Raw genomic sequence first — 17,767 nt, forward strand, 5'->3', positions numbered from 1 at the left:
GGTAAATTCAGGATAGTACATCTCCCGTGTAAGTTGTTTGGGCTAGCCATCGAACCTTCCTTCAGTCCAATGTAGCAAAGGTTAGTGTCCCCGCTCACCTTTAGCCTATTTTCCCGCATTAACAGAAGGTATATGCACTTTTTTTCCAGGTTCCTGCTACAAAGTCTTGAGGACCTTGATAGTTCGCTTCGGAAACTTAATTCTCGCCTGTTCGTCATCCGCGGCCAACCAGCGCACGTCCTTCCTGAGCTTTTTAGAGTAAGTAATGGTCTGTATTTTGTGTGTAACCTATCTTGATTCTTGTACATGGCCTCAGAAGCTCTTTTTAGCTAAATCTATACACCTGCTTCCTCTCAAGGCTACCCAACATGACGAAATTCTAGCCAGATCAAATAACTCGTCATACAGTCCTCTTTAACAAACAAGAAACAAAATTTTCCCACATGTTGAGTGACATTTTGTAATTATGATGTATGTCTACCCCCTTGACTCATCACTCTCATTATTCACTTACCCTCAGCCTCACTCCCTCCCCTTGTCACATTCTCTCAACTACCCTCTATTCTCACTTTTTATACTAAGACGGCTTCATTGGGAATAGTGCTCATGTAATGTAATGTAACTTCTTGTCTAACTTATCAAACCTTTAAACAACCTAACTGAATCATTTTAAATGTCTGAAACAGTGTGTATTAGTTCAAATTAGTTCAATAGTGGCCTTATTAAATATACAGAACATACTATGTACCAATTATTGAATAAATTTTATATTTATTATTCTTGTGCTGGACACAAATGGTTAGGCAAGTTTCCTTTCGCCTGATTCACCTAGCAGTAAATAGGTACCCAGGAGTTAGGCAACTGTTGTGGGGTTGCATCCTGGATAGAGGGTCAGTTGTGGGAGGGGGGGGGGGGGGGAGGCAGACCTTAATACAACCATGAAAATATATATACATACATACATGCAGGCTTTCGGTCCCAAACTAAACAAATTATTATTATTACTGATATTGATGGTCTGGTGATGTCCGATGCTGAGGTCAGGCCAGCTTGCATACCTTGCCCGTTTCAGTGAGGCACGCACCATTTGCTGGTTGCGTTGAAGCTTCACTATTCTTTAAAGTGTGTGTGTGAATTTAGGCTATTAAAGGGAAGGACAATCACTCTCTGTCAAACTTTTCGTTAAAGTTGTGAATAGAGGTGGCTTTCATAACCTCTCTTAGTGCATTCCTCTTGTTTACCACCTGTACAGGGTACAAGTACTTCCTTACATTTCTTTGACTCGTTTGCAATTCCAGCTTGCACTTGTGTCCTCTTGTCCTACTGTCTCTCAACTTAGAGGCTGTCCTTGTCCACTTTGTGTATTCCCCTCAGTATCTTGTACAATATCATATCTCCTCTATTTCTCTTGTCCTCCAAGGTTGTGAGATCCAGTTCCTTCAGCTTATCCTCATAATTTAACCCTCTAAGCTCTGACACTAATAGCAAACCTCTGCACTTTTTCAATGCTAGTTTTATGTTTCACAAGGTATACATTCCAAGCAGGTGCTGCATATTCCAGTACTGGTCTAATAAAAGCTATGTAGATTGCTTTGAACGTCCTGATTTGGTAGCTGGTTGGCAGGGTACATGTAAGGTGTTGTGATGGCAGGGCAGATGACAGGGGGAGTCTGTAGGGTAGGTGACTGTAACGTTTATTATCTCTGACCACTAAAGGCTGTGATGATAATAAGGTAGACAAAGGAGAATAAAATCATTGTACAATACTGTGTTCTTCAAAAGAAACCGTTCACTTCATAATTATGGTACAGCGTTAAGTAGTGTGATTCAGTTGTGTGAAAAGAAATTAGAAATGTTTGTGGGATACAGCACTATTAATTTATTTTTTCCCAATAATCTTGCTTGTGCAACTCTGGTTATGGTGGAAAACTGAACTTTGGACAGAAAGATTACACTACCTATAGTTTTCCTCTGAAGAAACAGGGATAATTTGTTTTAAGCTAAAAACATTATTTGAAAGTTTTGTTTCCATGAGTTTGTTTATACTAGAGTTAAAATTTTCAGTCAGTTTATCTGAAAAAGCTTCTGTCAATATGATTAGTATATTCTAGGTAAACATGGGATTACAGTAACCTGGTTCATTATGGTGATTATTGCTGCTAATTACAGTGCCTATAGTTTTTACATACGAATCAAAATCAGTTCTATCCCAAATACTGTAATGTGTAATTATTATAATAAGATACTGTAGAAGTTTTATATGCTTGTCTTTGGTGTGAAAGACAAACTACCCTTCTTAGTTCACAAAGTCTTCAAACTTTTAGGTCCTAATTATAATTGTTCTTTAAATTAGATTTAAGATTAAAAACTACATAATGCAACTATGGTACTGTAATGTGATTTCATCCTTCCAGTGTCTTGGTTCATATATTGCTGTTCTAGTGTCATGCATAATTTGAATGCAGCTAAAGTGGCACCTTTACTTGCATAAGGAGGTACAAACTTCTTGACTTTTTTATTCCGTAACATGTACTTTACTACTGATTTTTTATTTTGTTTATTACAGGAGTGGGGCACAACATGTTTAACTTTCGAAAAAGATCCCGAGCCATTTGGCAAAGCACGTGATGCAAATATTGTGGCCATTGCCCGTGAGATGGGCATCAACGTTATTGTTAAGACCTCTCATACACTCTACAAACCAGAAAAGTAAATATGAATGCAGACTTCTTCTATACCCTTTTAAGGTTACTAAAATGTTGACAGTACAGTATGTATTACATTTTAAGAAAATTAAGCTTTGATTTTATTGTTTCTTTTTCTTTCCTACTGTTATCTACATATCCTAAGCAAAATTCTTAATTACCTTCACATGGAACTGTTTCCAGATTTGGAGGTGCACTCCAGTCCTTGGTAGTTTACCTGACAAAATATAATGCAAAAGCCCAAATTTTACTTGTAAATTAGCTACCAGTCTTCCAATTTTCCCCTCTTCTTCCTATGTTTATGCCTACTCCTAACCAATTTTCTACTCACTAATGATTAATATGGCATCTAAAGATGTATCCTAGTACCAGTGTTTAGTTCCCATAGACATGAAAAACAATTGGCATGGAATGTTACAGAAAAGGTAATTGAAAACACCCAAAAATTATGTTTCCACATCAGACAGTTACTTCAAATTATAAATATTTTCAAATCAAGGCTATTAGACTGTCAATTTCTCTAAAGGTGAACTCTTGAAAATGTTTAATAAAATTTACAAAATCTTTAAATAGAGCACTGTATACAGTATTACTAAAGTATTACCATCCTAATCACTCTTTTTATTGAAAATAGTCTGATTGTTTATATAACAAATTAATGTACATAACTGTTTTTTCCAAATCCTATAGAATTATCGACAAAAATGGCGGCAAACCACCTCTTACGTACAAATCATTCCAAAATATCTTAATGAGTATGGATCTGCCACCTCTGCCTCAAAGCACAATTACTCTTAAAGACCTGGAGGATAAATATACTCCTTTATCTGATGACCATGAAGAGAAATATGGAGTTCCCACTCTGGAAGAGCTGGGTAAGTCATTCATTTAAGTACTACTGTAGGTTTAAACTACTAATTGGAGAACTATATTATACAAAAGAGAATGCAGCATGGTTAAAAGGAAGACATGAAAGAAAACAAATTAAAATGTATGGAACACAAATTTTGATGCAACTGAAAGATATCGGCAAACAAGTGGTAATGCTTCACGGAAAGAATGCAAGGCTGTATGGCAGTGTAAACAGAGGATGAATGAGGGAATGAAACATATGCTGAGTGTGTAAAAATCTGATTGATTTGTCGAAAATAAATTGTATGGTAACAGAGGGATGAGAAAATGTAATATGAATAAAAAAAAATTAAGAAATAGTGATAAAAATGGTGAATAAAAGGAATATTTAAGTCATTGGATGATAGATGTAAAAGATACTAATATAATATTGTACATGTATAATTTTCTTCATATAATAGGTCAATAGGTCAGGCCTTGTCTATTGACCTATCTCACTCCCTCAAGAGAGCGAGTTCCTAGAGATTGGAACAAATGAAAAGGATATAAAGAGTATAGGAAAGGGAAGTACAGTACCAGTATGTACCTGTACCGTATATATTAACAAAATCAATGTAAGGCATTTAAAATATTGTCAGAAGAAATCCCAAGGTGGTTGTTGTTGTTGTTAAAGATTGGCTACCTGGAACATAAAGTTCCAAGTAGCACGGGCTATGGTGAGCTCGTAGGCCTTTTTTTTTAATCCCAAGGAATATCTTGCATTCAGTATCTGACATTCTTTACTGTAGTTTAGGTAGAGATGATGATATTGGAGAAAAACAAGATTCTTGTGTTTACAAAAAAGTATTCTGGAAAGACGCGGATATGGTGAAGAAGTGTAGTTGGTCATAGCTTGGCCTACTCTGATGTTTAGAGGTGAAGACTGAGATTATGACTTGACAGAATAGCAGGAATAATAGTGTGATTTTATGGGTGGTTTAAATGTGGAGCAAATAGAGTGAATAGAGTATTGCATGACTTAGATATTTAATAGTAATAAAGGAATGAATTACTGTATTCAAATACTGTATTATAGTATTTTATTTGATATAGGGGATTGCTTTGGATTGGACATGCATTTACAAGCCACCATAGTGAAAATGTAATAATCAAGAACTGAATGCATTTAGTCAAATCATCTAATTACATTGATAACTGGGGTCATCAGTGTAATGCTGGTGATTTGACTATATATAAAGGAAATCTAAATTCTTTAAGTGGTTTCTATACCAGTTTTAGGATACCCAAATGGATGGGAATGGATAGCTATGCTTAGTGGACATGCGACTGGATGAGTAGATATACATATAGGAGAACAAGGAATTGTGCAAATGCAAGTATTGTACAGTATAAACAGAGGAGAATTGTGAAGGGTAGACATGTATAAAAGACATGGAATTCATAATTGAATTCAAATTAATTGAGGACAAATATTTGTAGACAACATTTTATACCAAAAATATATTAATACTGTACTTATGTGATTATAACCACTGTATGTTGAAAGGGGAGGGTAAAGAATACTTAATACTTGCATATTACTTTGTAATGTGCAGTTATTGTATTTTGTAATCTGCTTATTGAAAAATTTTAATAACATTTTTACATTGGATCATGATTTTTATAAATATTTTATGATGCTATCCTTCTAACTTAAGTTGTACACACCTGTATTTGAAATTAAAGATAATGTAAAAAAAAATTTAAGTAAAAGTTCATTATACTATAGAAATTTCTTTTGAAATCCTACTTTTTTGTTTAGGTTTTGACACAGACTCGTTAAATCAAACCGGTTGGAAGGGAGGCGAGAATGAAGCCCTGACCAGGCTAGAGCATCATCTAGAGCGCAAAGCTTGGGTTGCCTCGTTTGGACGACCCAAGATGACTCCACAGTCTTTGTATCCATCCCGCACTGGACTATCGCCATACCTTAGATTTGGTTGTCTATCTTGTAGAAGATTTTTTTCCGAGCTTAATGACTTGTATAGAAAGGTACGTTTTAGAAGTTGATGTACATTATTGCTCTGTGCAGTATTACAGTATCTGTAATCTTTTCCTATATTACTGTTGTATTTATTTAAGGCTGAGGCCTCCCTTCCTCATGAAAGTGGGAAACAGAATAGGCTAATAATGTCATGCTTATTTGTTCATGTCAACTACACAAAAAATGTTTTAATTACAAAAACTTGAGTGTGTGAGGTATAGTTTAACTCAGCTTGCCACTACCCCCCTACCAATAACAAATTCTCTTAACACAAGCAAGTACTTATTTCATGTGTACATTACAGCAAGGGAGAGCTGGTATGAATGTGACCAAGCATGGTCCACATTCTTAGACAAAAAAATTAAGTTGTCATCACCCTTGTTCCTTGTATATATGTATGGCCACCCTAAAAAGTTAATAAAAAAATGTAACTTTTAAAATAATAAATTGGAAGAGCAGAACAAAATTTATATTCTTGGGGAGTTGCTTGTGAACCAGCTCGCTGAGCGCTCCTAACTACCAGTACTAGGTCACGTCGGCTGTAGATATCTTAGGATTACCAGGGACCTGAGCCAGAACTTGTCCCACTTCAAAGAGGCACAGGGAGCAGATGTTTGTCACCTAACCTTCTGAAGGTATCCAGAAAGTCAGTGAACTAAAATGGACAACTGTTGGGTTCAAATGAGACCGAAGCCTTGCAACTCACCTAATGAGCTCCCTTCCACCCTCCCCATCTACATAAACAAACGATCGAATCTCTCGAAACTACCATGAGCTTGTTCACCCCACTTCCTTTTCCTTCGTAGCTGTTCTTCAGTTTCTGACCATTTGGTGCTCTCCTTTCTCTTGGTTTTTCTTGATTTGCACCTCATGCTGAATACTGTTGCCTCGTTTCTCTTGGCTTTTCTTGATTGGCGTCTTATGCTGAATACTGTTGCCTCGTATCATGTTGCACACTGACCAGGCATGTTGAGGTTGTCAGAAACCGGGCCACAGGAACCTAGAATCCCCAGAATCAACGCAAGGTAACCACAAGGTACTGCACTGGCCGAGCTGCTGCAGCTTGTGTTCTGTATCGATGTTATCTCGGCACCGTTTTGCGAGCTGTCTTCCTCATTGTTTCACCTCCAGCCTGCTCCTGTACCACTTAAATCTACTTGTTCCTTTGTCCTTTGACCAGGGTCTTCCTTTTCTGGCTTCTTCTAAGTTTACAGTTTCCCCTTCAGTCCAGGAATCCTTTTCTTTTGATAGCTCATGCCTCTGGTTGTTGGGTTGGAGAGCTTCCTGTTTTTCTTCAGAGGCGGGAATTTTATTCTTTTGGTGGACGTTTCTTCTTTTGCAACCGGTTCCTTCATTTCTAGTGAAGGAGTTGGCTAGCTTCCAAAGGGGTCCTCTGCTTATTGATGCTTGGTTGGTTCAGCCAGGGGTACACCATGTGCTATGTCTGGAGGCGGCTCTCTGCTACTACCATCATGCTGCCAATTCTGCCTTGGATGCTTTGTGGGTGGATCCGGTATCCTTGGTTCCCTATTCCAAGACTCCTGTTTCTCGGGTCGTAAGGTGGGGGACGTTTGGTAAATGAGCTCGCACTAATTTAGAGAGATTTGACAGTTTGTTTAATAGTTTGGAGAGTTCATTAGGTGGGATGCAAGTCATCAGTCTCCTTTGAACCCAACAGTTGTCTGTTTTGGTTCACCAACGTTCTGGATACCTTCTCAGTTAGGTAATGGACTGGCATATGCTCTCTCTTTGCAGGGGGGGCAGGTTCTGGCTTTAGTCCCCAGTATACCTAAGAACTCCACAGTTGATGCGACCCATCTCAGAAAGATAGCTTCAGGGAGCCATTAGGGCTCACACAGAAATTGGTAATCCTTTTTTTTTTTTTTTATCAAAAATAAGTTTATATCCAGTATTATTGTTTCATATTCATGGAATTTTTGTACAGAATTAAATGCTGTACTGTACCGTATCCTGCTTTATAGAAAGTACTACTGTATATGGTATTATAAATAATGAGGAAATGGACTTAACTAATTTACTAAACTGTTTTTGCTCCCTTCTTGGTTCCGAGTGCTATGATACCCCTTAAATTTTGTCATGCTCTGTGCCATGAAGGCTATGTTTTGGTCCTTCAGCTATGTAGTCAGTGCTTGTACATAGCACTATAGATAGCCTATAAAATATTTGGGGTGGGTGATCCTTCTCCAGAGGGGACCTTACTAGCTCTCACCTACTGCATTTGTACAGGAAGTACAGTAGTCACTTTTTTGGATGAAAGTAGAAAATAATCAGATACTGGGAAGACTGGAATGCATTCCTATAGTACACAAATAGTGGGCTTATTGTATGTACAGTACTGTATAGTACTTCACATTTACAAAACATTCCACAACCCTGCATTGTTCATTTAATACGTAGCTCAGAACTTGGTTATCTTTGATTACCCAACAGATTAGAAAGTCTCCTCCGCCACTGTCCCTGCATGGTCAGTTGTTGTGGCGAGAATTCTACTACACTGCAGCAACCAACAACCCAAAGTTTGACCATATGGAAGGAAACCCCATATGTGTTCAGATACCTTGGGATAAGAATCCAGAAGCTCTTGCAAAATGGGCCAATGTAAGTGCAGTCTACATTTTGAAATGGCATTGCTAAATATATAGTATATAATTAACTTCTTACAGCTTAATAGAATTAAATTTGTTTTTAAAATGGTTGTCCTCCGTCCATCTGTTAGTTCATCCACTCACATGTTAAAATAGTTCATGATGTATCTGTTATATAAGTTATATAAGTAAAATACCCTGTACTTCTCTTTCAGAGAGGTACAGGGTACCTCTGTAAAACAAGGTTTGTGACATAGAATTAGAAAACTAATTTTCTACAGTATATTCTTAACTATAACATGTGAATATTTTATACTTGTTGCAATAAATGCAAATCATTTGAGTTTGTTGCCTTCTCTGCTTTAATTATGTCTCTTGTGTACAGGATCTTTTACATTTATATTGTGCAGCTTGTGTGTGCGTTTTTTTTTCCGATACCTTGCCAATGCTCAATTCATTTTCACTGAAGTTTAAAATATTCTTGTCTTGATATACAGTATCAAAATTTTCCTTGGAATGGTGCTACATGTCTTCTTAACAATCATGGTACAATAGCTCGCTTTTCTGTTTCTAAATTATCTTTATTAAAACAAGTGCTGTAGTGCTATGATAGATTTTCTCTAAGCTTGGGAGATGACTACTCTTGGGTAGTCATCTCTTTTTATGTAAATTATGAGCCAAGTATAATGAACAAATCCACAAGGGCCATGACGAGGATTCGATCCTACGTCCAAGAGCATCCCAGACGCTGCCTTAATCGACTGAGCTACGACATGTCAAAAAGAGTTGAAACCAGAAATTCTACTGAACTTAGTTGGATCCTGCAGCCTCTCCGAGACACAAACCAGGGTTTTACACAACTTCCCCGTGCACTCGAGCTATGTCAATGCCTAAAGGCTCTGTCCTGGGGATCTCTGTTGTTTATAATATATATAAATGATATAGATTCAGGTTTGAGTAGCAACATTTGCAAATTTGCCGATGGTACAAAAATCTGTAGGGAAATAAACATGGAAAAAGACTCGCGATCACTTCTAGTCGATCTAAATAGGGTTTTGAAATGGTCAAAAGATTGGCAGATGCAGTTTAATGCTGATAAATGTAAAGTTTTGAGGCTAGGTAATGATGATAGTTACAAGATACGAGCTAGATGGTGTTGAGATTGCGAAATCGGATTGTGAAAGGTATCTGGGAGTTAGGATTAGTAAGAATTTAAAACCAAAAGATCAATGCATGATTGTTTGTAATAAGGCAAATAGGACACTGGGATTTATTAATCGAAGCTTTAGTAACAAGACATCTGGTGTTGTTCTTCAGCTATATCTTGCTCTGATTAGGCCCCATTTAGATTATGCAGTTCAGTTTTGGTCGCCGTACTATAGAATGGATATAAATTCACTTGAACGTATCCAGTGTAGGATGGCAAAGTTAATTAGAAACCTGTCATATGAAGAGAGATTAACAAAGCTAAAATTGCATTCACTGTAAAGGCAGTGTTAGGGGTGACATGATAGAGGTTTACAAGTGGATGAATGAATATAACAAAGGGGATATTAATAGGTATTAAAAGTATCAACACAGACAGAACACGAAACAATGGGTATAAATTGGATAAGCTTAAGATTTAGTTAAGACTTGGGTAAATATTGGTTCGGTAACAGGGTTGTTGATTTGAGGAACCAATTACCGCGTAACATGGTGGAGGTCGGGTCCCTCGATTGTTTCAAATGTGGGTTGGACATGCATATAAGTGGGATTGGGTGGTTATAAATTGGAGCTGCCTCGTATGGGCCAATAGGCCTTCTGCAGTTATCTTTGTTCTTATGTTCACATTACTTTTTTGTTTTGTTCTAAAATTAAGTGCAGTTTCTACAAATTTATATTTACACAGGGTCAAACAGGATATCCTTGGGTGGATGCCATCATGACTCAGCTGCGGAAAGAGGGGTGGATCCACAACGTGGCTCGGCATGCTGTTGCTTGCTTCCTGACTCGGGGCGATTTGTGGGTGTCTTGGGAAGAGGGTATGAAGGTGCGTGTACCTCTTCAGTAAACATACAGTATGGTACTGTATATACAAAATACTGTATGCTATGTCAAGATTTTAAGCCAAGTGCTGTAGAATATAATACTGTACTGTATTTCTAGAATGGATCGCAGCAGACCAGCACCATTGGAACTGCAAATAATTTACTAACACTCAGTACAGGTACACAAAATCTTGGGATATTGGAATGTGGTTCCTGCCTCATCTAAAGAGGGACTTTAACAGGTTATTTACTGGTTTCTTGAGTTAACCAGTATTGGAAAAAATTTAGTTCCATATATCAATAAAAGCAGCGACCATGTTTAGATTAATCAGGTCTTCTTGGCCACAACCAGCACTTAACCCTCAAACGCACACACCATGTTAGGTTTATTTCCTGGTTCACAAAGAGATTCTAAAAACTTCATCTTCTTTTTTATATCTTCTTTTTTATATCATAAAACACTTTTCTGATGCTGGGAAAAAAAAATTAATTTTTGTTTGGCAATACAGTAGTAAAGTGAAGAAATAAAATGTAAAATTCTGTGAATTAACTTTAAAGTACAGTACATCATTTGTAACGGATATCTTTATCACAAATATCCTCCTGGGTCATAAAAGTCCTTGAAATTTGCACGGCAACAGTGGTTCCAAGCATAGGCGTTAGAACAATAAATGGATGGTAGTTCACCTGATATGGTGCAAATTTTTTTATTATAATGCCAAGGAGGTAATTAAGGCTTTAAGGATTTCTTCCAATATGGGAAATGATTGCCAGGGGATCTTAGTGTCAAATGACATCTACATAGAATATTTAGGAATGTTGAATATTACGAGGCACACTAAATCGTCCACAGGCAGCAAGAGCCTCGTTAGTCTATCATTTAAGGGCAACAGGAGCAGTTTAAGGGTTAATTAAAATGATTAACAGGCAAGATCAAAATGATCTTGCCTAACCTAACCAAAGAAACCTATCCAAGCTACTTATCATAAATAAAATAAACAATAGATATACAATATCTATTATTAAGGCAAGCTGTGCCATTGGGAGAGTTCTATATACAATACTGAATAATATAAAGATTGACATAGCATTTACACCATAGTTGTTTAAATAAGAGCTTTGACTAACGGCAAATTTGCATTGTATAATAAGTAAAATAGGCATTACCACTAGATTATTTAATTTCCTCAATCACCAAAGATCAGGTAAAAGTATACAGTACTATACTTCCAATGCATACTTTTTCATAAGTTTTACTTTTCAGTTTGAAATGGAACAATAGAAACAGCAAAATAATTACATGGAAATTCTTCTTCCAGGTTTTTGATGAATTACTATTGGATGCAGACTGGTCTGTAAATGCTGGGTCCTGGATGTGGCTCTCATGTTCTTCATTTTTCCAGCAGTTTTTCCATTGTTACTGTCCTGTACGGTACGGTAGAAAAGCGGATCCAAATGGTGACTATATAAGGTAAGCCTTTTATAAGATATAACATTTTGCTACAATGAAAAAGATAAGTATAAAACGATGGCTCAAAAATACCGTATATCCTCGTATAAAAGTTTATTGCATGTAAGTCGACATTCTATTTCTGGTAAAAATTAAAAATTTGTAATTTTCCATATACTTTGTGCAACCTCAGGATTGCATATATAACAGTTCAACATTTGTGGGTCAAGATGTTATCCTGTACATAGAAATACTGTACCACACTTCAAAATCATGAATTTAGGGCCAGTTAGTGCTGCATAACTATATATGAAAATTTTCCATAATTCTGCTTGAACAAGTTTCATCATACTAGGAATCCACTGTACAATATGTGTGTTGTTGAAAGCCAGTTTGGTGTAGGGTTATTTCAGCAAGTTTAACTTCCTGTTTGGAGAAATTTGATAAATTTAACAATTACAACTACAATTCTTAACTTTAATGTACAGTATATAGAGGGGTGGGTGAAAATTTGTATGTAAAGATGATAAAATTAGGCATCTGGAGATACTTGTAGTGTTGCCATGATGAGACGTGTTGAAAGTAGGGAATACTGTAAATAGGAAGCAATACTGGTCAAATTTACTTTTAAGAGGAAGTTAATAATTATGAAAAGAAGGCGCCAAGCCAGGAAGACTGAAAATTTATGGGGTTAAGACAAGTTTAGAATTCAGAAATAGAACTACAGTACAGTATTTCTAGCATTTGTGTTGTATTAAAATATAAATTTCTTTTACTTTTAAGAACATATTTGCCTGTGCTTAAGAACTTCCCTACAAAATATATTCATGAGCCCTGGACTGCACCTGAGTCAGTGCAACGAGCTGCGAAATGTGTTGTTGGAGGTGACTATCCGATGCCTATGGTGGATCACATCAAGCAGAGCCAGAACAATATTGAAAGGATGAAGCAGGTGTACCAACAACTTGCTCACTACAGAGGAAAAAGTAAGTATTACAGATGTACTTGATCAGGTGATGCTACAGAATTTAATTTAGGCCCAAACCTCAAACATAATCAAAACATTGAAAGTTTAGTACTTTTTTTAAATACCTTGTATACATGATAATATATGTAGTTTCCTTTATAAAATGTTAGGAAATGTTCTAACTTGTTTGTTTTTAACATTCTAGTTAATCCTGCTATAAAGTCTCCTACTGTGGACCACTACCCATCACCTCCACCTGAGTACGAGAAGAAAAGAAGCAACAAGACTGGCAAAAGTGATATCCAGCGTGATTCTAGCTATAGAGTTCAAGTGCAGGCCTGACTCAAATGTGCCTCGGATGATCATGAATGCTAAGCTGCAAGTGCAGCATTCCAACTCTTCTCGACAGAACCTAGAATGGTAGAATCTTGGGTCTTGATACAAAACCAATATCATGAGACAGTTATACCTGCCATGTGTGGGGGTAATGATTGAACAGTATCATCTTGGAGGTATATAAACAACCTTACAGTAGTTACAATATACATTTGCAAATGTTAGCTGGTTTTATGATCACGAATACTAGTATTAAGTTTGAATTACCCGATTCTAAATACTGTAGATAACCTTCTAGAAAAAATGAATCGTTGCCGGAACTCTTAGCAGCTTCAACATGGATCAATCACTTGCTACTTATTTACTATCAGCATTTACACCGGTGTTACTCTTCTGTTACGAGTAATGTTGCATAATGGAATTGACTGACAATGACCATAAAATAGCTAAGAAATACATGTAAATAGCTGGTAGAAAACTGTCACCGTGAAAGCATAATGTGCGGTTATGATCTTCACATCTTTACTTATTTCCTGTGATCTGGTCGTGTGCTAGATCTCTAGAACATTTATTTATATTTATTTTGTTACTACTGTAGATTGATTGAAGACCAAGGTTGACACTGGGTTTATCAGAATCATTGAATCAATGATTAATAAATCATCAGTAGAAATGATAATTTTATGGTTATTGTTTAGAATGTCTATGCTATCAACACATGCAATCTCTGTCATAGTAACCTGGGGAAAAGCATCCACACATCATTTGCACAGATATGCAACCTTCTAGCACAGTGATTTTTGAAGTCGGCTCATAGTTGATTGGACCAGAGTTTTATTCCTGTGTAGGGCAAGATATTTATTCACATTTCCTCTGTTCCCCCTAGTAGAAAATAGGTACTCTGGAGTTAAGTAACCGTTGTGGGCTTCATCCTGGGCAAGGTGAGTCATTGATCTCGATTACCTTAACAGGCTTCTTGTCACCAATAGTAGAAACCCATATATTTCAGCAAATGACTATTTTATTAAATGTGTGCATGTACACTTGTGTGCACTAGCCATAAGACATAACCAGATATTCTTGCATGCACGCATGTGTAAATAGTTCAGAGATCATTGAATGTCTCGAGTTTTGCACAGCTAAAGTAGAAATCCACACAGGTGGATACATTGGCACATGTAGGATGCATAAAGAACATTTGAGTAAATATAATAATTGTGCAAAAGAAAAATGGGACGAGCCGAGTTTTGTATTGCAAACCACAAACACGTACAAAATTGAAGTGCATTCCTGTTGTTTGTAGTGTGTGATCTATAAATTATTTTCTGTGGTCATCTTCAAAGGAGTCAGTTTAAAAGTCCAAAAGCTTATTCCTACAGCCTCTGGAAACTCCTACAGTATACTTTTTGGACAAGGGTGGAATGCATGTTTAATTTATATAGCCAGATAAGAAAAGTATGCAACTATAAAAATAAAAGGCTCTAAGCCAGGAAGACTATATAGCATTCTGTTTTTGTATTTTCAAAAGGTTTTTGAATATTACTAAAGATGCTAGTATGAAAACAAAAGAACATTAGGCGAGTGATATGAAAGGTATTGGATTCCCCCAAGGGAAAAGAGAGAGAGAGACAAGCGACCCCCAGGGACATTAGGAGAGCAAGACTTATCCTGAAAATCAGGACATTCTACAAGGGGGTGCGTGATTGTAAGTGGGACAATAAGGAGCAGGATGCTGTTCCATTAAGTGACCATGAGTTAAGTGGGTGTGATCAATATACAACTTGGCCAAAGCCGTTTTCCATCGTCTAATATGATGGTGGTTGGAAGGCTAAGGGGAAAAGATCACTTTCAAAGAGCAGTAGTTTATTATCTGTAATGCTGGCCCAATGATCTTGCCAGTTGTAGGTTGCAGAATGAATGACTGGGTAGAAATCTGAATAAGGAATTCCTTTCCAGGAAGTGCAAATCATCTTAGTAGCAGTGTCTGCAAGTTCACTCAGGGTAACTTCAATATGGCTAGGAACCCATCAAAATTTGAGGGTCGCATATTTGCCAGAGATAAGAAACGGCCAACATTGGATTTCGACCACCATAAGATGCAAAGGGTTAAGACCGCAGAGCGATGAGGTCACTGAGGGTAAACCACAAATGAAAAAGGAATATTTATGCAGAGAAAACAGCTGACAGAGAGCATACAAAGTTGCAAGAAGTTGCTAGTCTCCAGGGGCAGGTGACACACAGGTTTTTCGGGAAACTGATGGTATAGCCAACACCGTCGATAAACTTATACCCATCTGTGAACAGAGCAGTGGAGTAGGAAACACAAAATAATAGCTAGAATTGCAAGTATGTAGTGATAAAGCTCCATGTTATTGTGCCAGAAACTTTGGCAGTGTTGGGCTTGTGGAAAGTCATCCTGCATAATCTAGGGAGTTTCTCCCTCAACATGCAGAGGTCTGAATAAGACCTTTGTATTCTCTGGGGTGCATAATAGACATATGCTGGTAGCAACAGTGTAATCTCATATTTTTTTTTGGCAGTTGGCACATTTAAAAAAATAAAAAGCATCCCAGTATTAGTGCTGATTGACTATTGTACCTGATTCACCATTTCTTCATTGTCAAAAATTTTGATTTAGAACATCCCATTCATAGCTGTTTGGTTGCAAGATAAAGAAAAAAAAACATTAAGTTAGCTAAGAACTGGACATTTTACATGTAAACTTCTGAAGCTTATTTGAAATTCATCCTGTCTGTATAGTTTTTATTGTTACCCAAACTTAAAAATTTAGTAAAAGTACATTAATTATCCCACTAAATGTAATACAATCACTACAAGCCATTCTTAAAGAGGAATTCATAAGACGCTTTTACTTTGAAGACATTACACAAATTCCCCCCCCAGTAGTTAATTCCTGGATCTTGAGCTTCAAACACACAAATTGTGTCTTAAATTTGTGCATTATACCTCATAAATTTAGATGTATAAATTGCCTTACATGCTATGTCAACTGCATATTTCTATTTATTTTTACTGGCAGATTATCTTTTGTACACAGATTAAAATGTATATACATGTATATATTGTGGACAATCTTTTTCCTTCACAGCATCAGGATGTGTGCTAAAGCCTCACCAAGCATGTAGATTGAAAAGGAAACACTGAATATTGAAAATGAAGGTAGTCTTTTAATCAGTATATATTAGTATATTGGTCTCGGATGCATTTTAATACAGTATTTTATTTTACTTCTAGGGGGGGGGGGGTGAATGAAATGTTAAAAGAATATGGAAAATATTTGTTTGTTATAACAAATATAGCAAGAACTTCCTAAAAGTAAATGCAATAAAATTAAAAAGATGACAGTTAACCTTGCCACTAGTATATTGTACTCAACTGCTGCCTGTGATCATATACAAATTAAAAAATATATATAGTGTATATATATATAAGCATTAAAATTGTTAAATTATAGTATAGCAAAATCTTGACATGTCTTAAAGTTGTTGATTCTATGTGATGCTTTCATCCATCCATGCCAGCACAGTTACAAACACAATTGGCAAAGCACATACAGCAACTATGTTTCAGAAGTGCTTAGCAAAGTCGGTACAAAAAGCTGGAGATAATCTATTGCAAGAGTTGGAAGATAAAAATTATAAACATGATTGATTCCTACATAAATTTACTAATGGTTGACAATACAGGTAATCATGTGGATGATGATATATGACCAAAATAAGATTTATTAGATATTGCACATTAGTTTGAAAAATCTTTGTAATGTTCATTACTTTTTGTCATAAAAGGACTGAATGGTGAAGTGCTAAGTGGTGGTTCTGTTTAAATACCTGAAATGAGATAAAAAGATGAATTTGTGCAAATTGAAATTAAGGTTAGGGTGTGGAAAGTGGCTAGTGCTATGAAAGCCTTAGTTACAATAAACAACATAGGAACAGATGCAGTCTGAGAGCTGCATAAAGCAGTACTAGTGCTGACCCCTTGTTCATGGATGTAAAACTGATGCTCCACAAAATGTGAATAAAAAAAAAAAATAGCAGTAAAATGAACAACCCGAGAAGTATGTGTGATGTTCAGATTGGATACAAATAATGAAAATGTCATAAGAGATGAATAAAATAAGAAAATGTCATATGTTTTTGTAATTTACAGTGATTGACTTTGAGAGACCTTACATTTTTTATAGTGGTCAAAAATCTGTATAAACTCTTAATGTAAATATGTTCTCAATAAAGAATTCTTTAATTAAAGATGTTTTATTGCACTGTATATATATAGTTCATGTGAGCAAAGCATTTGATACTTGGCAAAACTAGTACTATATCTTGTACAGTTTGTATGCCTGAAATGCATTGCATACTAGTGTATTAGTATGCATTTTATGTAACAACTATTCAAACATTTTGCAGCATTCTGTATACATTCTAATCAAAATTATTATTATAATAATTTTCGTTACACTGTACTTGGAATTTTAAATAATGTAGAACCTCTCATATTGATATGAACAGTATTTAACAAGCTGCCTTGTGTATAGTTACTAAAATCAAAATGTAGATCTTTGTACACAGCATATTGACTTCAAAACTGGGGTTCACTGCTCAAACACTTGAATGTTCCACCCTATCACTGCATACTGTACCTGACTATGAATGCCATGGGCATCCCCCAAGTCCCACTCAGTGAGGCCTAATTTCGTCTTTAAGTATAAAGTCTGTGGGTATTTAATCATAAATTTGGTGTCATATTTTTCATTATAAAAAAAATAGAAATATGT

General features: G+C 36.2%; 1 protein-coding gene across 2 annotated transcripts in view; it reads left to right on the forward strand.

The window, feature by feature from the left end:
* The window catches only part of phr6-4 ((6-4)-photolyase), a 34,886-nt gene extending 17,646 nt beyond the window's left edge, over positions 1-17,240 (forward strand). Inside the window, exons 2-11 of one of the 2 annotated variants that reach the window (XR_006772932.2) lie at positions 150-258; positions 2,567-2,709; positions 3,396-3,580; positions 5,359-5,588; positions 8,032-8,199; positions 10,078-10,218; positions 11,536-11,687; positions 12,450-12,652; positions 12,839-13,053; positions 14,926-17,240. Coding sequence is in view for 1 of the 2 variants with exons in the window: in XM_045743392.2 (XP_045599348.1) it covers positions 150-258; positions 2,567-2,709; positions 3,396-3,580; positions 5,359-5,588; positions 8,032-8,199; positions 10,078-10,218; positions 11,536-11,687; positions 12,450-12,652; positions 12,839-12,975 (1,468 nt within the window). In the remaining variant the exon portion in view is untranslated. Of the gene's footprint in view, positions 1-149; positions 259-2,566; positions 2,710-3,395; positions 3,581-5,358; positions 5,589-8,031; positions 8,200-10,077; positions 10,219-11,535; positions 11,688-12,449; positions 12,653-12,838; positions 13,191-14,925 lie in introns of those variants that run through there. The other variant, XM_045743392.2, reaches the window with a different exon arrangement.
* Positions 17,241-17,767: the final 527 nt, after the last annotated feature.

The sequence above is a fragment of the Procambarus clarkii genome, chromosome 31 (assembly GCF_040958095.1).
Source record: "Procambarus clarkii isolate CNS0578487 chromosome 31, FALCON_Pclarkii_2.0, whole genome shotgun sequence".
In the NCBI taxonomy this organism is placed as follows: Eukaryota; Metazoa; Arthropoda; class Malacostraca; order Decapoda; family Cambaridae; genus Procambarus; species Procambarus clarkii.